This window comes from Biomphalaria glabrata, chromosome 7, assembly GCF_947242115.1.
Source record: "Biomphalaria glabrata chromosome 7, xgBioGlab47.1, whole genome shotgun sequence".
Lineage (NCBI taxonomy): Eukaryota > Metazoa > Mollusca > Gastropoda > Planorbidae > Biomphalaria > Biomphalaria glabrata.
In genome coordinates, this window is record NC_074717.1 from 23,858,976 (window position 1) to 23,884,312 (window position 25,337).

The 25,337-nt window shown below is 32.1% G+C and overlaps 1 protein-coding gene across 1 annotated transcript; it reads right to left on the reverse strand.

Annotated features, from left to right (window-relative positions):
• Positions 1-1,747: 1,747 nt before the first annotated feature.
• On the reverse strand, positions 1,748-17,910 carry LOC106052987 (ribosome biogenesis protein bop1-like). The gene is made up of 20 exons (XM_056036185.1): positions 17,816-17,910; positions 15,887-15,952; positions 14,714-14,935; positions 14,461-14,612; positions 12,299-12,416; positions 11,915-12,016; positions 11,659-11,781; positions 11,454-11,564; positions 11,124-11,285; positions 10,790-10,870; positions 10,111-10,180; positions 9,741-9,873; positions 9,098-9,192; positions 4,951-5,036; positions 4,498-4,611; positions 4,045-4,119; positions 2,950-3,052; positions 2,690-2,774; positions 2,207-2,314; positions 1,748-2,098 (listed from the first exon to the last, which is right to left on the reverse strand). The coding sequence occupies exons 1-20, from the start codon at positions 17,852-17,854 to the stop codon at positions 1,945-1,947; spliced, it is 2,199 nt and encodes a 732-aa protein (XP_055892160.1). The 5' UTR covers positions 17,855-17,910; the 3' UTR covers positions 1,748-1,944.
• Positions 17,911-25,337: the final 7,427 nt, after the last annotated feature.

The following is a 25,337-nucleotide window of genomic DNA, read 5'->3' on the forward strand; positions in this document are numbered from 1 at the left end:
ATTCCTCCAGGAATTCCTTTTGGCTGACCGTATGGTTTGTCTAGCCTTTGCTCTAGCTATCCTAAATAGCTTTAGGTTTTCCTGGTAAGGATTCTTTATAAATGCAGCCATTCGTTTTTTCCTATCACCAATAGCAATTTTGCAAGCTGTATCAAACCATGAGTAGAAAGATTAGACGTTGGTCTTGTCGGGGCAGCTTATAGTAAGCGTCATCTTTCTTGTGATTTGGATGAGAGCTCGTCCATTTCTCATTTATTTTATTTACAATTATTTCTTCAATTCTTCTGGACGTGCGCATTCGTGACCTTTTTAATTAGATCTACGCGAATGAATGAAACTATTAGAATATATCATAACACGGCTTCGCAGCTTTAGGGCGAACGAATGCATGCAAAAATGCTTTAGAAAAAACAAATTTGAATGTTAATTTGATTAAAATATGAAATGAATGGACTATAATTAGTATGTTCATGTGTTTAAGAGAAATTCTATGATCTTAGAGTTGAATTAGTTTTAGACCTAGGAATAGAGAGATGTGTAACTGTAACCTTTCGGGTAATGTCTAATGAAAGAATGTACGTCAGGAATTCTAAATTCGCAGATATAAGGAACGAATTTATGTAAAAATGCTTTTGAAACACAAATTTGAAGCTTATTTTTATTAAATAATGAAATCAATAGGTTATATTTTGTAATTTTCATGTGTATAAGTATAAAAACAATCTGTGCAAAGTGTAGTTCTTAAAATTAGATCTAGGTCTAAATCCTTTCGATCTTTTCTCATGTCAACATGGTAAACATGGCCTAGATTTATAAGATACTATACTTTCATAGACTCGGTCAACTTTTTTGTTTGTTTTGAGGGTCTTAAGTTTGTTTTAGGGCTACAATACATACACTACGGTCTAAGTTAGTACCCAAGGAACATTTCTGCCAAGTTTGATCAAGATTGGTCAAACGGTTTTGATTTCTATTCGGCACATACATACATACATAAATACGCCTTACATTCTACTTTATAGTATAGATATTAAATAATTCTAGTGTGAAGGAAGCACTTCGTGACATTGCATTAAAACACATAGTGTTAAAATTATAAATTATAGCTCATTTCCTTTTTATTGAGCTGGCACTGTTCAAGTTCAATTTATCATCATTGACATTGTTTAGTTCATCATGAAAAGTCTTCAAATAAATAACTTTTTAATTGATATGGTCTTTAAGTATTATTTAAAAGAACTTGACATTTTACTCGTCACAACCATCCAATCTAATTCGTTTTTTAAAAATACCAGGTACTATGTTATGTATTATTATTCCTGACTGTTAAATGGAATATCTTTCACTTATTTTAAGATGGTTGATTTTTTAGTAAGCAGTTTACAATAGAGGCACTTCAACTAAAACACACAGCTTTCAAGCCTTGGAGCTTATTTTTCCAATGATCAAAGCTTTGTTTCATTGCTTTACTAAAAGCAATCCTTGTTTTCTTTTTTCTAACATGCTAACACTTTTTTCTTCAATCTGGAAGTAGCAATTTTTGATGAATTGGTATCTAGCATTTATTATTAAAGGCCAATATTTAAATTATCAATTCTAGTTTTAAATAAGCAACCTTTTCTTCAATGATTTGAATGTGGAACATTGATGCATCCAAGGCGCCATTTATATTTTTCTATTTCTAATGCCTGCTGCAAAAAGTTAATTGCAAGACTATTACAACTATTTTAAAATGCCAACAAAGATGTAATTTTCACCAATTATATTCATAAGTATGAAATATATGTCAAATTAACTAATCAATAAAGAGCATTCAATATCATTTTCCAAATGCTGGTGAACTATAGTTTCAATCCTGTCAGTCATTAGACTTAAAACCAACACAAAACCAGGCATACATATTCAGTCTCACATCCAAAAATTTGCTGCCTTCAAAACAGGCTACTAAACATAAAGTCTGATAGTACTGTCAGCTCCACTAGAAAATACCCAAGGTTGAGTTGGGTGAAATTTGCAATCCAGAACAGAAAGGTGGTTAGCAGTTTTATGACCTCTCAAAACCTTGACTGTAACAATTAAAGGATTTAGGAGTTGGTCACTGCAAAGTAAAAATAAAATGTTATTTGTTGAATAGACATTTTCAAATGGAGACAGATACTAGGCTGATTGTATCCATAACTTTGACCACTTCAAAATATTAACTTACCTATAAACTTTACCATGGCTAACAATAACAGAACCATCATCTGATGCAGAGGCAAATAGTGGATAATGTTTGTGATAGGCAACCTGACGCAAAGCTTTTTTGTGGTATCTGTGAAACAATGAGAACAACAATGTGTACTTATCAGTTACAAATTTTTAAATAGGAAAAGTAAGTCTTCAGGATGGACAAGATTGAGTGCTAAATATGCTCACAGGATGCTACTGAAGGGTGTGAGACATTGGGTAACTAGTGTTCTCAGCTTTAAGATGCACACATTCAGTTAGGTCTTGGTCATTTATTATTTCTTTCTCTAAACCAAGAAATCACTTTTGCAGACTTCTGTAACATTTCTGGGCATCACAGTTTACAATAATAAAAAATTTTAAGCCTCCTGCCAACTAAGTGTTAAGTGAGACAAAAACAAAATGATTCCGAAGAAATAAGACAGCCATGAATTGAGTATGAAGGTAATGGTATTCTTACTTGAGTGTTTGATAAGGTTTTGTTGATAGATCTAGGTCAAACCAACACAGTCTACTGTCATAGCTTCCAATAATCACATTGTCACCTGTAGGAAATAACATACAAGTTTTAAAAAATGACACAAGTAATAATTATAACACTTTGAATTTATATATTGAATAATATGGTGAACCTTTCATTTCCTAGTAAATATTATAAGGTTTGACTGTCTCTCATTATGTCTAACAAAACTGATCTCACTTGAGATGAACACAACCTACCACCAGGATGGACATCAATTGATGAGATAAATTTACAATTGGCTTGCAGTTTCTTGTGCAGTTCTTGTTTAACTAAATTGTAAATACGTATGTGTTGCTGAGTCTGAAACATGAAGTAAATTGATTATTTTTTATACTTAAAATATATCTAGTTTGTAATGTACTAAAACAGGGAAAGAATAAACTTCTAAGAACAAGGTAGAAAGTTGTCCAGCACTTTTCACATGGCTGAAAATAAAACTGTTCATAGTAAGTATCATAATGTACAGGTTAAAATGAGGCTTACAATACAGATATATTTTTTTTTAAATTTAAAATGCTTCCAACTTTGCTTTAGACAAAAGGTTAATTTTATTTACAGCCTAATAGAAAAAGAAATGTTAGGGATGGAGCTGAAACCTTGAAATGCTGAAAAATATTGTTATAAACCTGGCGATGGCACAGATGGGGGTAATGGTGTGTGTAGATAGCCAACGCAAATTGCCTCGGGCACCGCCACACAGGTGGTCAACAGTAACATGATGTATCTGTCAGCCGAGACAAGTGTGAACATGACATTTCGGTAAGGATCGGCGTTGTAAACAGAACTTAGGACATTCACGAGAGATGTGGTCATGTGATTAACACAACTTCCTGATCTACGATTCAGTACATTATGACAGAGTTCAACAAGGTACAGCGAAGCCAGCAGTTCTTGCTACAACAGTACAGAGTTCATACAGTTGTTCAGATATCCACGTCAGAACATTGTACAGTCAGCGATACGTGTTTCCACTTGTACAGTATTGGCTGTGATTTATTGAACAGGTCTGGGAAACCAAAAATTCTTGACCTGTATGGTGACATGTATGCACTACGCAGGACAGCAGAGTTTCAGCCCATGGCTTTTGCATGAGAGGATTTAAGCATCTCAAGCCCTCACTCAAATGGAGTTAGATGATGATTTATTGAACATTAAACTTTTATGTTATTTCGGAGACCAGAGTTGTCAAGTTCTTTAAGTTCATGGTGTCATGTGGTGCAGTTTGCAGAGAGCCTGAATAGTGAGATTCAATATTAAATAAATAAATACAAAAGAAAAAAACTTTCACTTACAGCCACAAAGAAATAGGGATGTAAAGGATGGAAGCTGACACGCTGAACTAGTCCTTTTGGTTTTGAAAATGGTGCCTATAAAGAAAAAAATTATTTAATTTAAAAAAGCACATAACACAACAATGTATTTTCAACATGTAGAAAAGAACAAAATTGCATATAATTAAAACAAAGTTACTTTAATTTAGATTCCATGAATATCTACCAGTACAAAAAAAAACAGTGAGAGGGGAGGCTTGTACACATTATGTAAATTATGAGTGAGTCTGGTATGAATGTTTATTTTGGTTTTCTATAATTATAATGTTTTGTTTGGTGTAATACACAAATTGTAAGTCAAATTTCCTTATATGTATAATAAAGATTATTATTATTATTATTTTTTACAATAGATAAATGATAATTAGAAAGTACATGAGTGACTAACAATGGTAAGAAATCAAAAAACAAAACCTGTGTTTGACGTTTTGAAAGCTGATGAATAAGAACAGCATGACTTTTATTTCCATCTTTTTGAACTGTTGCAAAGTAGTCTCCCTTATTGTGCCAGGTAAACTGAACAATTGCCTAGAAGCAGACCAAGAATAATTGTGATGGAATTCTAAATGAAACAATATGGTTTAAATACCCTTTATAAAAGCCTCTATGTTACCACGATTTCAAAATAAGCATTATGGAGATTTTATTTATAGGCTATGGACAAAAAACTTTGGTATTGCATCTAATGTTTGCTGTGGAGTCTTTGGATAAATTCTTAATTAAAATGCATTTTATAGAACATGTTGTTTTTTTTCTTCACAATCTTTTTATGGGTAACGTTTTTATTTTTGTTTTACAAATTTGAAACAAAACATTACAAAAAGGATGAAACATTTTTTAGGTTTAAGAACAGGATGAAAAATTTACCGTAGTATGTGATACTTTTATCCTAAATCCTTTGTCTTTTTCTTCAACATCGTAGGATGACCAAACCACCACTGACTTGCTACTTTCTAGAAATATAAAATAAAATAAAGAGTTCAGTTCAGTTGAACAAGAAAATATTCTATTCAGTGTGATATTTTTTAAAACCATTTCACAACTAAATATGGCCTCCTTCAGTCGTGAAGCGACTATGGATCATCTTATGGAAATGAGATGAATGCTTGGGCATTAGGCAAGGTGGGAACAATGTTGCCCACAAATCAGTTCCCCCCTCTCCAGGTTTTGCCAGAGTGTAGGGCTAGGATCTGCAAACTGCCTTAGGGTCGCCAGCTCCTGATTTTTACTCAGGGTTGACTACCGAAGCCTTTCCCATGATTGGGTATAGCTGCAAGGCAACAGAGGTTAGAATTCAGTTTTCACAACTATAGTCACAGATACTGCTAGACAATGGTTTTATTGATGACTGCACTGTTAGCTTTCAATTGTTTATTTTATCCTTTACAAACTCTGAACTTAGAGAGCAATAGTGAAGATATTTTTATGTGTTTATTTGGTATTTCTAGCATATTAGAAAGCAATTTTATGGTTTTGTGAAAATAGTAGTTTATTTTCTCACTAGCCTATGAAAAAGGAACATATTATTTGGCTAGTGTTTAGTTTAGGCTACAAAAGGAAAATTAAATGATTATGATTGGAATATAGAATAAGAAAATAATGATAGGGGTGTTTTATTTTGAGTAGCTAATAGAGATAGTGAAGATAAAATCTATCTTAGGATCTATTTTGCTAATTTTAGATTTATTTAAACTTGATTGTGAAATGTAACTAAATCTGATGTAATATTCAAATGTTAATGAGCTCTGTAGACATAATCAAGACAAAATACAAGATGCTAATCATAAGGGTTAGTTCTCTCTACTATAAAAGGAAGATTTTTATTTCTATTTTAAAATAGATTTATACAGAGTTATATCCCCTTTCTTAGGTTCATCTACCTTGAAAACTTTTTTTTTTTGTTTTTAACATTTTAGACTTTTTAATGTATTCAAATGATGTATTTGACCATAGGAACACATAATATGCCTTTAAAAAATATTTTTTAAATGAAATTCAACTTTTTTTCATCAAATCATCTAATTTCTAAGAATGTGTTTCTGAAATAACCATTAAAGCTATAGGTCTGAAATTTGGTACATTGATAGACACCCTATCTCCTTACAGGATGACAATGAGACATTGTGAAAAATGTATATAGATTTTTTTATATAAATTTTTAAATTTTACCCCCTTCTGCGGACAGTGTTTTCAGCCATTGTAACCAATTAAAATGTCTTTTACTCTTTTCCTGTAAACATTTTATGACATTTTTTATTGTCATCCTGTGCTAAGACCATATTTAAACACGTATACCAAATATTATTATAAATGAACTGATAGTTTTTGAGGAAAGTGATTCTTAAGAACACATACCCATGTAAAATTGACATTTTGAGAAAAATCAAAATTAAAGTTTCAATGAATGAGAAAAACAAGATATGCATGTATATTGTTCAAAAAGATGTTTTATTTAGCTCATGTAACGTTTAGGAATAGAAGCAAACACAGAATTTATTAAAATATTGTTAAAAATTTATTTTAGATGGTTTCCCAACACCCCCCCCTCAGCGCAAAAAAAAAAAAGACATAATAAGTCCAATTTTTACTTGTCAGACATTAATGTAAGCCCCAAAACAACTAAAAATCAAGATAAAGTATCCCTTAATTATAAATACATGCAAATAATAAGTAAATAAATAGTTAAAATATAATTAATACCGTTATATGAATGTGGTTTATACACAAGAAGTTTTTCAAAGTAAAAAAAAAAAATTACCTACACCAGTTCAAATAATTTGGAATCTAGTCTTTCTCAGGTTTCAGGCCTGCATTTTTTTTCATAAGCACCTAATGTTATTTGTACTCATACTAGTGGTTTGATAGAGTACACACAATAATAAATCCAGTAAAGAATGGCACCAGTATTTGAAAATAAATGCAACTTGTATGTTTTAGGTGGCTGAATAATTGTGGAGTGCAGTGCCTTTATAGTAGATAGTCCTTCATTGTAATATGATATGGCTTTTTATATATAGCCATTGAGCTGATAATGCACATATGTATGCTGTGCAGTATAAATGTTATAGATGGTAAGAAATGCTGATATAATGTGACAAGGCGAGACTGAAGCTCATTGCATGTGTACAGCTACAACGACAGAAAAACTCTGGTCCTTATGTATGTTGAAACAGTAGCTGATGCTAAATTGGTTCATCAGGAACCATGCAGTGCTTGATGATGAATCTTGTAATGAAATAAGTTAGGTAGAACTTTATAATGATGTAAGAGTCTTTGTAACTGGAGGTGGTGGTCAACGACAGTATCCAACGAGAAAAGAATCCCAGGTTGTTAACATGATATAGATCAAGGTCTATAAAGTGGAAATTATTGCTATATATGTGATAAGCAGCATGTGATGTGGTGTTTGATTATGAAGTACTTCTATGTCATACTGCAGTATTTAGGCAGCTTTCAGACAGGGTAGATGGTTGACGAGGTACTAGTATGTGGTGATGTTTTCTTCCAACAAGAGGAAGGGTCAGTGCACTGCATGTGTTGTTTTGATCTGTTGATATAAAGAAAATGAAAATATAAATTAAATAGCCTATTATGAAAATATTCAAATGATAAATATAGCATTAGTGTTATTTACTCAATATATAATCAAGAACTAAAAAGAATGATAGAAAAAACTGAATGGACAAAACTTTTTTTTCTTACCTACAATTCCCAATGTGTGTAGATCTATGTCTATAAATCCTTGTAACAGATTAGGTAGATCATTACTTCTGATTATAGTCAGGAGAACCTGAGACTGGAAATAAAAGAAAAAAAGTTAATGTATGCATGCCATTGTAGCCCAGTAAAGTTTAGATCTAGAAATCTAGTAAATAAATCTAAACTAGGACTCACTCATTACTCATTTATTCACTACTCAGACTATTTATTCTTGAGTCATCAAAGTTATTTTAGATCTAGAATTAGAAAAAGCAACAACTAGATCTAGACTATATTAGATGTATAGATCTAGATATATAGATCTAGATCTAAATATCTTCTAGATCTAGAATCTTATCTTCTCTTCTGCAGTGGATACGATCTTACTGCTCATGAAATGGAGATCTAGATCTAGACTAAAGTAGACAAGATAGATGATAGAGATAGACCTATATAGATCCAAAACGAAATCAAGTTTCTAGATCTATTTTGTAGAACTAGAGGTTACTAGATCAATCTAAATACTAAGGGTAACTAAGGCATCTAGAATATGAATCTAGATCTAGTTTCTAGAAGGGTAGCCTTAGGCCTTAGTTAGACTAGCCTAGCCCAAGCCTAACTAAGTCAACTAAGTGTAGTAACTAAAACTAGATCTAGTACAACCTAAACACTGAATACGTGCTTGTCCGACCCCTAGATTTGTGTTTTTATGATATTGCTATATCTAGATCTATAAAAAATATTAGGAAACATGTACTTACTGTAAATAATAATGGCAAAGATAGCATACAATATCCAAAAGGGTCTCCTATCGATTCACGGACGCCATCATTGTTGCTGTAAACATCGGAACCACATGGCGGGAAGGAACCAATCAAAATCGTTTATTTCAAAAATATACATCATGATCCAATCGGATTTGAATAGAGACACATGTAGTGGTCTAGTTTGAACTAGTTTCAAGGCTAAGGTTATTTTTAGATGAATGAGTGATTGAAATGGACTTGTAGAGCTGACCGTAGGCTTTTCAAAGACACCAAACATGACCCACTTTTACGGCAGGCTACGCGGTAATCGGCATCGTAAAACGGCGATTTTTTCAACATTTAGAGCAAAATTAGCTTACCCCTACCCCTTTCAAACTCATTTTTTACATTAAAATACCTTTATTTTAATGATTTTAGCTAAACTATATCATTTATAAGATATTATTCTAACATAATATGCAACTTTTGAAAAATCGATTTTTTTTAATGAAAAATGATTATTTTTGACCCGTTGACCCCCTTAATAAATCTGCTGGCAATGCACATACCTCCTGAGTCTTCAAAGTTGTTCAGTGTGTTGTCAGTGTTTGAACACACTAGCTTGTCTACAAGACCAGGATTTATTATGATGACATCTGAACCACTAGTGAATAGAAATAAAAACATAAGACAATGTTTGTACTAAATATAATACCCAGTCAAGACAAGAACACAAATATTAAAGTTCTCTAACTTGTTAATCCAAATAAATGAATGCTATTTATAATTTAATTAAATATAGTAGATTAAACTCATTTTGCACAAATCTACTGACTTCCTTTGCTAAGTAAGCACTGAAGTAAAACCCCACTATTCACTTCCAAGGGGAGTAATTTAAGAAAACCAGGGCTATGCAAACTTAAGGCTGACACAAAAATGTTCATGATATGCAAACATATTGTTTTGTTTTACATGTTTCTGAAGATCCTTCAGATTTTAAAGATTATTACATGCTAGTCTAAACTTCCAGCAGGGACCATTGGGATGACAGGCCAGAGCACATACCAACTGGCAACTGACAAGGCAGCCATCCATATTATGGAAATCTTATTGAGTGGGAGTTCAGGGTATTGTAAATCAATATATATTAAAAACAATACTATGAAAAGCTTAAACCAATAAAATCATGTATAATATTAATACATTACATACACAACAGCTGCCACCAAATTAATGGCAGGATTTGGATTCCATGCAACATAAGTTACTTTATCTTCCATCTTGAAGGTCTTCATGCAACGTCCAGTGCTAACTTCCCACAATTTAAGTGTTGAGTCATCAGAACCTGAAACAAATGTTCACATTCATTAGACAACTGGTCATTGCCTATGTAATTTTTACCCCCACCCCCTCCCAACTCCCCATTAAAAAAAAAAATACCACCAGTTTATCAGATGTAAGAGAGCTTTCCATTCAACCTGGGCTTCCAAGAAATAAATTTAAAAGTGAACAGTTAAGTTATAATTAAGACATTGTGAGAAAATCAAGTGCAACACTAAAAACTGATCTCAATGTTACAAACCTGAAACAAGCCACTGTCCTGAGGGATCTGGTGATATACTTCGAATCATATCAGTGTGTCCTTTGTAAACCTGAGTGGAAATATTGTATAGTAAGATTATTATTCTCTAGAAGTACAATAGCGAACAGCATAAAATAAAAGCATTATGCAAAACATAAAAAAAAAAAAACTCAATAAAATATCTATGAAATACAAGAATAATGTTGCAATAGTGCTTTTAAGTAGCATTAAAATAAATGGAGCTTGTCAGTCTAGTAAAACAATTTATGTAAAAAGAAGAATTCCTTTTTCAAACATCTGGTGTCGTTAAAGGTTTCAACCTCAATAAACAAAATTAGGAGTATAAAGCTACTCAGGCTTTGGGCTTCTTAAATATGATGGAATTCCCTCAAAAGCTCCAGCATATGAGTGAATGAATGTTGGATGTAACCAATAGCATTTCATTGAATCACACCGGGAAGGTTGAAAGTGGGACATCATGACACATGATCCCTTCAGCAAAGGAAAGCTCTCAAGAGAGAAAACTCTGGCACTTCTGCAAAGCAGGTAAATTTATCAGGGTGAAACATTCAAGACTGAATCCTTTAAGTGAAACTGACATAAAGTTGCACAACACATTAGACCAATTCGGTATGTTTTTATTAACCCTGTAAAAATATTCAGTAAAATCTCTACATACCATTCCTTCTTTTGTAGGATAAGGTTGTAAGTCTTTCTTATCTGGTCTCTTTGGTATTAAATCTTCAGGGTTGACGTTCATCTTGAAAAATAACAAATGTTATCACTCAACACTGTTTTTTTTTCTTTCTAATACAATATCAACAGTCAAAACTAATTCAGTCCAACTTACAGCTAATTACAAAGTAGACTTTACTACTGTCAATGAAAATAAACTTAAAAAAAAAAAAAGAAGACACAATTGACAGGTTTACAAAATGAACTTTAAAATGCACAAAATAAAATGAATACTGAGTGCTAATTACAACATGAAAGAAAAAATAAATATAGTTTACTTTCATTTTTCTCTGTCTTGCTGCCAAATACAAGTCCAACAATCTTGAAAATCTTTCATTGATAAATAGTCCATATTTGGGAACAGTTCGATAAGAAGAAAACTTTTGAGGCTTAAAATTCATGCGCCTATCTTCAGGCTCTTGATCATTCCATTTAGCTTCCTATGCAAAGTAATTTTATGGTGCCATAATTTTAAAATGTTTAAAATAAAATATCTAAAGCATAAAAACAACAATATGTAACTGAAAAAAAAATTAGCTTCAAATAATTAGAAAGATCTATTAAAAGAATTTCATCTCTTTTACATACAATGTCAAACAATGTCTTACTTCTTCTGCATCCAAAAGATATTCCTCAGGTGGATTGAAAGATTCAGCATGTCCAGGAAGAGGCTCTTTTGGTGCAGGAATATGCATTCTATACCTTTTGGTTATTTCAGGCTAAAACATTCAAACAAGAAAATGACTATTAATTGATGAATACAAAATGTAAAAAAAACAACAAAAAAAAAAAAAAAATAAAAAACAAACATACTTCTGCATCCTCTTTCCATAAATCAAGAGATGGTGCATTTGGATCTTGAGCAAGTTTCATTTTTCTGATCTCACCTCTGGGCTTCATCCAGCCCATTTTAAGTGCATGAACCATTTGACCGACCTGATCAATGAAAAGATATATAAAGTAGACAAAAATAATTATTTTTTACACATGTATAAAAAATTACATGTTTATTTTGTTAAATTTTCAGATAAAACTTGAGCTGTCTGTTAACTAGCCATGCAATACACACCCTTTGTTTTTCCCATTTGGAAGGAATGAAACTTCTTTTGTCTGGAGGTCGTCCTGTAACTGGCATGTTCATGACTTCATTAGAGAAAAAGTCTACCCATGGCTGTTGAAACACAAAATGGTTAAGGTAAGACTAAATAACTATTGCCATGCAACTATATAAAAAAATTTGTGAGAAAGCAAAGAAAAACCTTTAAATAAAATAAAAAAGTTAATGATGGTGCAATATCTGGCAGAAATCAATCAATAAAAAAAATTTACTGCCATCCCTGACAATTTGAACCTTTAATTAATGTCTAGAAAGTGTTGAATAAACAAAAGAAAGAACAAATCAATGGGATTCTTAACTAAGTGTCTGCTATTAACAGAAATGGATAACACCTACTTCATACAATCCCTCAGATCCTGCTGGGTGTTTGGAAGCCTGAATTCTCTGGATAGTCTCAATGTCTGCATCACTAAGCACAACTTTCTGTCCAGTCATTTTGTTCACCACTGTTCTCCTGAAAAGTTATATAGAAATATTGTGTTTGAAACAGCTACTTTTAGAATACATTTTACATAAATTTAATGCTATATTGCAAACAACACAAGGCAGAACGACAGCATACGCATGGAACAAGTCAGGCAAAAATAGCTTGGTTTAGAGTAGTAATTATAATAATGTGGAGTTGCCCCCTGTTAATGGTTGGCGCAAACAACAATTGTTCTCAAAATCACTGAACGTTTCTGACAGAGCTAAAATAAAGGTGCTAACAATAAGCCTAGCACTTCACAATAAGCAGACTTTGGATATTTCTAGATCCTAGATTTAAAAAAATAGGATGAATAAGGGAAGACAAGTGCAGACCTGCCTACCTAAAAAAGTAAAAATATGTAACACTGATAGTCAAAATGTGTATTTTGGCAACAGAATGTGAAACACTTGTGTGATTGACTATTATGTCAAATGTAACACTGGGGGTGTGTATGTGTATATATATGTATTATATAGATATAGGCCTGTAATATATAGGCCTATGGATAGATAGATAGACATATAATTTAAATCAAATATGTGTCAAAATGTCACTAGTAAATTTAGAATCTAAAATTTCTAAATATAGATCTAGAAGTTGCAGAGCTCAAGTCCCTCCAGAGTCCAGATATACCTACTAACTAATATACTACATTAATTTATATTAATTTCTAATAGACAATATAGAATATAGTAATAGTAATAAAGATCGGGACTTGAATCTAGAGATCGAGATACTAGACCAGAATAGACATCTAGAATCTAGATGTAGACCTAGTCATTGCACTTCTTTCTAGTCTAGATAGATCTAGAACCTAAATCTAAAATAAATAAGATCAATAAGCTAGATCTAGAATTTATATAGTAGATAGATCTATCATCTATCTAGTCTAGTTCTGAAGTGTTACTGATCCTGTGAATCTGTAACAAACGTAGGCCAAGATCTAGAATGTAGATCTGGAGAATCTAGCTTAGACAGTAGCTACATCTAGATTCTAGATTAACTCACTGTATAATTAGTAGATCTAGATCCATATATATAGATCTAAATCTAGAGGTCTATACTTTACTATAAGACTATGTAGATCTAGAATCTAGGCATCTAAGATCTAGCTAAAATACGGTATTTTGAATCAATAGCGCTTTGATATTTTTGATTATAATGAATACGGGAATCAGGAATTCTTTTTTTGCATTCGACTTTTTTTAAGCTCCAAAATAATTAATTTCTAATGAAAATAAAGTCATGTTATTGTAGTAGCTAACTGAATAGTACCAACCCACCACTCCCACATTTTTCATCCAATCAACGTATAGGGCACAATGAGTTCACCCCACCTTTCTGTTTTTTTTCATCATAGAACAGCTTAGCGTGATCTCCGTGACCGCTCGTAAGCTAGTCTAGAGAGGGAAAAAAAAAAAAAAAAAAAAGATACGAAATGCGTAACGCGACTGATTAAATTCGTATTTGCATACTGGCTGTCATTTTTGGGAGATTTTGCATAACAAATACGCATTTTGCAGGTTTGCAAGTGTTTAAAATGGATTTATGATTTCAATTCTTTGATATTGTGCTTGTATACCTGAAGCATTCTATGTGATTAATAGTTTTTAATATTAAATTAATCTATTTTCTAAAGAGGACTTGTGCTTATAGACCTAATATTTCATGGATCTCAAGCTACGCTAGGACATTTTGTCACCAAATCAACATCTGGTTTCTATACTTTGTAATAAATCAACAACACAAGAAAAAAACAATAGCATAGAGACTTGTTTAACCTTTCACATTCATCCTACTGAAAATAAGTTGTTTTTTTTTTTAAATATGAATTGACTAACTGATCGTAGCAAATTAATTTCTTAATAAGATATGGTGAAAAGGATAGGTCACCAATAGTTTTAAAAGATATGAACTAACTAAATTAATATAGCAAATTATATTCTAACATTCTAAATATGATACTAAATTAATATAGCAAATTATATTCTAACATTCTAAATATGATAATGTCAATAGGTTAGGTTACCAATAATTAGGGTCATCAGCTTTTTGTAAAAATTCATCAAGAGCATCACCATGTTCTGGCTTTAAAAGTTTTCTTCCTTCCACATCATAGCCAATGTGTGAATAATCATTATACCATTCAATGGGGATATTGCCAATAGTGTTACGAACATCCTGAACGATAGAAACAAAATGTTACAACTAAATGAAAATAAATCAAAATTACACTGAGCACCATTTCTATCTACATAAAAAAATGTAACTTCATCACTAGCCTCTTCATCAGATGAATCATATTCATATTCATCTACATGCTTTTCTGGTTCATCATCCTTTTTTTCAGGCTGTTCATCTTCACTTTCACTATCTTCACTGGTTTCATCTTCTTCCTCATAGACTTCATCTTGACTGCTACTGTCCTCATTCTCATCGGCTGTCTCATCATCAGAATCTTCTGAATCATCAGAGTCATCAACATCGTCTACATGATTTTTCATCTTAAAAAAAAAAAAAAAGTTTAAAATGTATAATGAACACAAATCAGGAAAGTAAATGTTTCATACATTTTGTTAATGCCTTGTGGCAGTAAAGCAGACCATATGTGACCATATGTGACCATCAGAAGACATTGAAATATGAATGCCAATTTGAGAACAAGCACAATCCAACAGATTTCTTATGTAATGAACAAAAATGCTATAGAAAAAAAAATCTCAATATGTGTGATAAGTTGCTAATTATTCATAATTTTGAAGAGTTTAGATAGAATATATATAGAAATGTGATATGAAAGCTTATTATCTACTCATTAAACTAAAGAATGAAATTTACTGACCAAGGGTTATACAGGCATACAAGTAATTAGTTAAAATAATGAAATTTAGCAATGAAACTAAGCCAAAAGCTATAATGATCAGAGCTGGAATAGCATGAATCTGAGGGTATGTCTTTTTTTTTTCTAGAAAAATATGAATAAATGTGTGGAAAGATTGTCAGACTGATGTGCTTGGTGAAAAACAAATGTGATAGTAAGATCCAAATTCATCCATAACAAGAATAACAGTAAATGTTAGTCAGATATTTTATACTTAGATTTTTTTTAAAGCAATGCCAAGAATTTGAGAAGCAAGGGAGTAATCAAAATATGTTTGTCTTTAAGATATTCTAAAATGTCAATTTTGATATAGTCCTAAATGGGTTTAGAATATTTTTTTAGTTCTGATTGTAGCATGAAATAAAAAGATTAGGTTTCTTTCAAATGTATATAATTTATTCTAAAACATAATTATTCCGTAAATTAAAGAAAATAATTTCCTTTTAAAAATAAAAATAGCAAATAAGGGCCCAAGCAGATTTTTAACATTTAATTTAAAACGTTTTTAAACATTATTGTAAATTAGAACTGCATCATCTGTATGTATCAATTTTTAAAGAAAATTGTTACTGACCATTAGCTGTTGTTCCTCCTTTTCCTCTCCATCAAGATCTAATGTTCTCTTTCCATTAGTGGCCTGCTTTAGAAAAAAAAAGGACTATTAGATGGTGAGTTACAAGTTACTAACAAACTATCACTCACACAGCATGTATATAGGCCTATTATATATAATGTTCATCTCTATGGCTATCAATGAAGACAGTATTTTTCTATATCCAGAGGGTCAAGGGCTCAGCTTTGTATTTTTTTTTTTGTCTCCACAAGAGGATGTGATGTCTATATCTCTCCTCAAAATGTTTGACTGCATCTAGTGATTATAATTGGCACACGTATCTAGAGCCTGAGTAGACAGCTGTTGACTTTTTGTTTCTAAGGCCCTTTTTTTTCCCCCCAAGGGACCAGTTCTGACTTCTTGCATACAAACTGATGCATTTAATATGATCTACTAAATCTAAATTATCTATATATCTAGAATCTAGTTTAAATTTATTTATGATTAGAATCACTTCATAATCTATTTCTTGTGAATTAATCCATTTAAAGTTTTTGTTTATAGAAATTTAGATATCAATGCATTGGACTCTTAGAAGTTAGATCTATAAAATACACTCTAAAGATGATTTATGATGACTTTCACTATCTAGATCTATGTAGGCTAATAGATTATGTATGCTAAATTAAATGTGACTTTAAGTTAAAAATAGTATTAGAGTTAGAGCTATTCTAGATCTGTAGATCATAGATCTAGATAATGTATCATTAGTCATGGCATTAGACATAGATAGATAGATCTAGAACAAGTAAAAAAAAAACTAGATTAGAAATGGAATTAGATATTTCTAAGTAAATAAAAGAATTCAGCCTTAATTTTTTTATGTAAAGAACCATCTAGACTTTTGTCCGTTAATAGTAAAATTAGTTTTGTGTAATTATTGTTATATGTATCACCAGCTTCAAAATAGGGGGGGGGGGGAGAGATTTCAGTATGCAGGGTTCAAAACCACCTAACGGCTAAATGACATGTCCCAAGAGCATAATACATGACCAGGCAGCCATCCATAGACTTAAGTCAACAATTTGCGTCCACTTTTAAACTAAATTAAATAGTCTGATCTAGAGACTCTAGAGTCTAGAGCTTTCTAAATCTAGTAAATCTAGAATCTAGATCTATCTAATCTACTACTTCTAGCTCTAGTCTTAGATTGAGTTTAGGCACATCTGCACAATTTAATCCAAGTCGTGCCCGTAATCCTTTAACTTTAAGGATCACTCTCCCTTTGGTGGGGCTTTAGGGCTTTACTTTATATAACAAGGGCTAAATTCTAGACCTATAGTCCTATACAGTTAAATCATTAAAAACAAGTCTATTCTCTATTCACAGTAAAAATAGTAAAGGCGTAGTACAAATTAAAGTTAGTATATAGATCTAGACTGACTATCACTATACTATAGGCTAGATTGCCTAGATCTAGAATCTACTTTTAACTTTAAGTCTAACTACTGTACTCTAACTCTACTAACTACTAGATCTAGATCTTGATCTAGTAGATCTAGATCTAGAATCTAGTAAATCTAGTACTTAGACTTAGCCTGACTTAGGTTAGGACTTATAATTATTCTTTATTAATATTTATTATATTAGTTTAGAGTTTAGACATTTTAGTCTTAGATCTAGTTAGTTAGATCTAGATTATTCTAGATCTTAGTAGATTTCAGACAGAACTCTGAGATTACTAACTTAGACTTAGATGTAGACGTCTTAGAACTTGGCCCGACTTGGGATTTAGATCTAGATTTAGATAAGAATTCTTCATGAATATGATCTAGACCAGATCTAGTTATGCTAAAAATTATTTTTCTATATTTTTTTATAGTGTTGATTTAGATCTAAATGAAACAGATTTAATTAAGATCTACATCTTGTCTAGATCTAATTGCCAACCTTTAATTTCGTTGAAACCATGCTCACTCGCGATGCCATGTTTACAAATTGATATTGATTCTAATTTATCGTAACTTTGTGCTGTGATAGATTAAGGGGAGGTATCCCTAGAGAAAATTGAGTTTTAGGTCTAGGATATCGATTTTTAACTAATAACATAATTAAGTAGATCAATCATTTTTCTTTACATTACAATCATTTTTATTGCTTAAATCTGTGTCTAAAACATGTTTTTTTAATGTTTTTGTAAGGGCTATGAGACAAAATCTTAATAAAATTTATACTTTAAAGTAATTTTTCTCAAAATGTTAGTTTTTGCACATGTCATTGTGCTTTACTAGGAATTTCTCCTAAACTACTTGATAGATTTTGATGAAATTTGAAACGCTTCTTAAGGACATCATTAACATTACTCGTACAATGAGTTTTTTTCAATATTTTATTTACTTTTTTTTAAAAAGTATTTTAAATTAATATTTATCCTGTTTTTTTAGGTCTAAAAAATACTAAAAATTCAAAAATGTGTAAAAAATTTAACATACTTAAATCTTTAATTCTGACGTTGTATCAATTTAGAGGATTCTTTTTTCTTATCTTTTAATTCAATTTCATGTATTTCTGATCAATAGTTTTTACAAAATTCAGAGTTTTAATTTGTATACAATAAACAATATGGCCGCCGTTACCATGGCAACCATCATTCAAAAAAATATTTTTTTTAGCATTATTTATTTTAGATTTTCATTATATGTTACCATAACAAATTTCAAAGGCCTAGCTTCAGAAATAACAAAAATAAGATTTTCAGGGATACCTCCCCTTAAATGTTGACACTTGCCAACTTTAAGTTAAATAGCTAAGGCACTATGTCAGCGGTTCCCAGACTGCATCCGAGATTTTAATGTCTGTGTTCAAGACATCATGTTTTTTTTTTTTTTTTTTGAATTTCAAAACCAATAGATCTAATTTTAAAATAAAAAGACATTTTGTTCCATATATTACGAGTTCAAGCTATAAATCTAGCTTTAAAATGTATTGACAATCACTGTGGCGTCACTAGGGTGGGTGTCACCCTGTGCGTCAACTAAGGATATTATGTCACCCCGCCCTCCCCCCCCCCTTTTTAAAAAGAATTCAGGTCTTTTGTTAGTTTGCTGAGCCATAATCAGGGGCGGACTGGCTATATGGGCAAACGGGCAAATGCCCGGTGGGCCGGTGCCAAATGGGCCGGTCTGGCCGCGACCAAAGAAACAAAATTTCAATGCAGACAACTTTAAAAGTGACAGCAGCAAGACACAAAGGCCCGAACACGTTTTCTTGTTGTTTTTTTTTTTTAATTATTATTACAATTAATTTTGTTTGAAATTCAACAAGAATATCAAGAAAAATACACTGTAGGCTACGTATTATCATTTGCAAAACGTTAGACTGTACTTTCTGCTATGCACGAGCGGCATGGTCTTCTTTGATGTCTTCGAGGCTGTGTTTGGCCTAAACATTTTGCTGGTCGGCATGGGCCTTTGATGGCGCACCCATTTTTTTGGGCTCCTTCCCTCCCCCGTCTTCTGATGGTTCCATTGTCAGTTAACGAAAAAGAGGGATGAGAGATAGGTTAAGTTAGAAAACATTGATATAACCAAGCAAAAAAAAAATAATAAAAAAATAGGCGCTACAATTAGCTCTTTAACAATACTTAATAGAAATTAACTTGAACACAGACACACAGCCGCAAAATTGCAAACCGCCCAACTTATTCACAGCTCAATATGGATATAAAGTTCTACTTTCTGCGATTTGAAAAGAAATAGTAAGTTTTCTTTTTGTTTCTTTTTAAAACATAGATCTAAAAATACTACACTTAAGGCTTACAAAAAATATTATTTAATTAAAAAATAAATCTAGATCAAAATAAATTTTTATACTTTTTGTAATTAATGGCAAACTAATGTTTAGTATGAAGTCATTAATGATGAAAATTATCTTATTTTTTAAAGAAACGTCTGTGATCTATAAGTAATACCAAAAAGCTTCAAACTCATTGAGGCTGCTATAGTTGTTTATAGTTTTCAGACTACATGCATGTATAAATAGAATACATTATGTAATCCTACGAATGCACCCATCCAGTTTTCGATGCGTTATCAAACTTTATATATTTTAAAGAGATTTAGGCTTACAACTATAATAGAACACATGGGCGTAGTCGGGAGGGGAGGGGTTCAAACCATCACTTGCCTCAGACCTCATTGTCTGAAAGGGAAACTTTACTTATTGCCCCAGTGCATCCAACTTAAGCAAACTACAATCACAAAATTTCATGAGCGTAGCCAAAAGGGATTTTGTGGTTGCCCTCCCCCCTCCAGTACATAAAACTAAAGCATTTTACCATTTTCTACCAGTCGCTGAACTCCAGTGAATACCAAATTTAGTTTTTGAATTTTTGTTAGTGGAAGAGTAGCAGGCTAATTGCGCTGTATATACCTCAGAATATGTATTTTTTAAAGCTTAAAACAACGGAAATGATGCCTGGTTCCGGGGCTCCCCGGACCCCCACTGGGGGAACTCGCAGCGCTCCCCCGGACTCCCTAGCTGTCCCTTGGCGGTGTATACTGTCTTTCCACTAATTATAGGAAGAGAGTCTTCTAGAGTAGAAAAAACGTTTGAGAGAATGAACGATCTGAATGTAATGAAGATTAATTACATATACACACACACTAATATAAATATATATATATATATATATATATATATATATATATATTGCGGAGTGGGGTAAAAATCCCCCCCCCACCGAAAATATATGACATGCCATTTGTGGGCCGGTTTTTATGGTAGTGCCCGAGCCGATTTTGATACCCAGTCCGCCCCTTGCCATAATACACATGCTTTATAATTAACTAAATTAATTGATTGTCAAACAACTATAAAAGAAAACTATAACTATAAGTAAATTGCATTTTTTTTCTGTTCTGGATTTAAAACTTGAAAACGTATCAATCAGTCTAAATTAATCTCAATAATGATTTCATTTATAATAAATTTGCTCGTTGTGAAAGTGTCGCCTGTTACATTGACGAATGTGTTATGCTTTTGGTAAAGGAAAAGTTGGATTAGCCACCACTTTGTCAATAGTTTAAAGGTAGGCATACTTTTATACGTATCTTGGTCCTTCCCTTCAAAAAAAAACAAAAAAACAAAAAAACAAAACATAAAGCAAGGATAGGTAAAATAAAAGAAATCTGACAATAGATCTTAAGCTGCACCTCTAAAGGCTATAATCTTAGGACGAAAAAATCATTTCTATTGTACTAAAAATTTTAGGCAAGAAACATTTTCTGAAAAAAAAATGTTGACCACATAGAATAAGTGAATGTTATACACATCTATTAAATAGCTATTCTGTTTGTTCTTAAAGTTTCCTGTACTCTTTCATGGCTCCATACACCGAAGCTGCATTTTTTACATTCTGATCTCGACATATCACAAATTCAAGCCCACCCATTTCTAGACATTTTAATATATTAATTAGATCTCACCAGCTTTTTTTCTACCCTTAAAATCTTATAACTTATGAATTGGATAAGTGTATACTATGTCAGGTGTGCTTTCAAACAAAATGCAACTGTGCTCACAGCAATTCTTATCTTATCTTATATAATGCAGACGTTACTTAAAAAAAGAAGATGATTATGTCCTACGTGTCATGCATTTATTATAGTCATGCATGTTAACCAATGACTTAAATTTTGCCAAGTCACTGGTTTTCCTGGCTGGCTCAGGCAACCCATTCCATGCTCTTATAGCACTAGAGAAGAAGGAGCATTTGTACAAATTTGTGATAGCATATGGAACGAGGAATGTATCTTTATCTTTGTGTCTTTCTGAGTATTTTATTAGATTTGTTTTTGTATTTAAAGATTATGGTTCAGTATTTTATGTATAATTACTACTTTACTTTTGAGTCTTCTCTCCTGAAGACTTTCTAAATTTAGTGATTTTACTTAAGGTGTTACACTAGTCAAAAGTGAATATTCGTTAGTTATGAATCTCTCTGCTCTATGTTGTGTCTGTTCCAGTTTCTTTATATTTTCCTGAGTTTAGTTTTTTAAATAAGAAAAAAAAGGGGGGGGGGTGACGTGAGCTTCTTTCCAGTCACTTGGTACTCTGACTTGGTTAGGAGATGCCTGAAAAATTCTGAATTCTTACGTGGTTTTCTAAGACATGTAGGCCTATAAACTTGTCAACATTATAGATACACTTTCAGTTATGGGTTTTATCCATACTACATTTCCATCATCCTATGGGAATTCTATGTTCAATAAAGACTCGTTATTAATATGGTCACAAAATGTTAAAGATTCTGATTTTATAGAAACAGTCGGTGAAATATATCCTTCCATTGTTTTTCTTCTTTACATCAATTATAGCAACGACTTCCTTGTCAATTGTATTTGTAGCCAGATGCCTTTGTTTTCCCAATCCTGAGGACTATTCTTTAACTATTCTTCATACATCTTTCGATATTCCAATTTCGGACTTTATTTCCACCAATTATTAAATTAAATTACTAATTTGTATTTCATTTTCTATAGCATAGATAATAGTTAACAACAACAACAAAAAAAAAACATACAATTTCTTGATATTAAAGTGACTGAATCATCCCAAATAGGAAGCATCAGAACCCTTCTTTTAACAACTGGCGCACTTTTCCTTTTCCTCTGGATAATTTTCAGCGCAATTCATGTGAAATTGTCACACGACAAGAAGAAATTATCCACTAAAATATTTATATCATTCAACTGATTCATTGTAACATTTCCTTCATCTTGATTGAGTTTCTATTACATTCAACTTCTGAAATTACAGCATTATCTTCAGAAATCTCAATTACCACTTATTTACTTTTTTAATTCTACAAAATTTACATTAATTATATGTGAGATTTCTGTAATATTTTATGCCTGAAGAATGTCGTCATTTGTTGAACAGTGGCTATTGGTTGGCATCCTGATATTACGGCGCTAGCTACTATTTCAACAGATTCGATAAAAACATTGTTAAAAATCAAAGCAGTGTTTATATACAAGCAGATAATATACAGTTGAAAGTAAGGTTTCACAACTGCTTTTGATATAAAGTATGATGTAACGTTTTGGACTATTTGTAAAGTTTCATTAAAAAATTAAAACATGCTTAACCGAAATATTTGAAAAATATTATATATATATATATGTATATATATATATATATATATATATATATATATAGGGAGCCTATATATATATATATATATATATATATATATATATATATATATATATATATATATATATATATATATATATATATATATATATATATATATATATATTAATTGTGAATAACATGTTCCAATATTTAGCAAACAACATTTTAAAAAAATTGGCAGTTATTCTAAAAGTGCATTTTTTCACTTGGATGTCACCCCCCCCCCCCCCTAACGGGTGTCACCCGGTGCGGACAGCACCCCCCCCCCCCCCCGCACCACCATAGTGACGCCACTGTCAATCAGATCTAAGTGAAGGTTCAATTCACATTCTAGAAGAGAATGATTCGATTAACTAACAACTAATATCACATATTTCTATTATTAGGCTTATTATAGGCTTACACATCAATATTCCTCTAAATGTTTTTTATAAACTCAATGTATGCAGTTTCATAACAAAATCAAAAGCGATGTATTTTTAAAATTATATATTTAACTTTTTAACCGTTATCGTCTTAAATGTTATTTTTAAAATAGTCTTATCTTGAAGTTGCAGCGGTACCCTTCATCAAGTAGCATCTCTATAGGGCCAATGTCGCCTCCTGCGGTTAGCTCAGGGTGTCACCCCCCACCCATTAACTTTCTCTCCAAAATATTTCAAATGTATATAGACCCCAGGGAAAATATGGATTAGGCAACACTGGTCTAGGGGAGCATCACTATTCAAAGTGAGAAACACTCGTAAAAATGTTCAAAAGTTTCCGTTAAGTATAAAAGAAAATATGTTTAGTTGATGTGTTAAGCATGTAAAATACGGAGGTATCATGTGGCCAGCACAACGACCAACCACCTTTTTGGCCTACTTTCCCCATCTAATGTCAGGTACTCTTTAAATTGAGTTGGGTGGACTCAGAGCGTCCTAAAAAAAAATTATGAAGTTAAAAACTCAGCCTTCTCCAAGATTCGAACTATCGGTTCAGAAGCCAAGCACCTTACAACTCAACCACCATGCTCACAACGCCCTATCGCCAGGACTTTTAAAACCGAAAATTTTCTTTTGGGTGAAGATCAAAATCGCTTATAATTTATAACGACAAAGGTGTTTTTCCCTATAAAGCAATACATAATACGAGAGAAAAATTAGCCATATAATCTTCTTGTTGGCCAGTATAAATATTTCTATGTGAACATTTTCAAATGCTCTGGTTTTGTCTAAGGCCGACACTCATATTGAGCTATATTTGCATTTCAGTTTAAAGAGGTTTTCGAAAATGACATCAGGAGAAAAATCCCATCTTTGATACTCAAAGGAAACAATATCATCGAATCAAAGCTCAGCCAACAAAGTATAGGCCCTTACAGCAAATTATATAGGTCACAGGTGGATCTCTTATTCACAGACTTATCTCTTCCTTAATCTTTGGACTGAATGTTCATTACAGATAGTCCGTTCAGTTGTTTTTTTCTTTCAATCGGAAGTAGTGTATCGAAGATAACTTTCAAGCCATTTGCACACTAAAATAGATTATTTCTGGAGTTAGTAAAACAGCATTATAATTCCCCCCCCCTTCCGCCAGCATGGGGTGTTTTTTTCTTTTATTCTAAGCTTCAGAAATGCATTTTCTGATGGAGATGGGGCATTGGAAGGGGGGACGTGTATAGTACATGACGTCATGACTGTGTCATCTCCCGGTGAGAAGAGGGGGGGGGAGTCGATGCCGGTCAATTAATGTTAGGAGGCGCTACTGGGGAAAGTTTGAGAAACACTGCAATAAGGGAAATTAATCTGTGCTGAAGAGATGGTAAAGTCTTTACCTAGAATGAGTGAAAAGAACATGAAAAAGACGCAAAAAGTTAATCCAACGAAGTTAAAAATGGAATCTTGTGTTTGCTTGAAGTCTTCTTAAGCTGTAACTGAATTCTCGTTGATTCACTTTCTCGATGAGGCCCAGCGTCTAGTTGGATAACAGATCAATGTGAGAAATATTTTATTTCTGGGAGTTTAGACTCCACCCCCACCTCCCTACGCCCATATAAGGAGTTATAGGAAGTGAATAATAAATGAAACTAAGGTAAAAGAAATAAATGCAAAATCAAGTCTGCTCTGTTACTGGTGATGTAGGTATGTAAATTTAGCAATTTGAATTTTATTTTAATGTGTCATTTTCTTTAAAGAAGTGTCTTAATATAATACAAAAACAACAACAATTTGACCACATAATTTTAACTTTCCCTTTTATATCTGTAGCCCCACTGATAATTGACACAGTC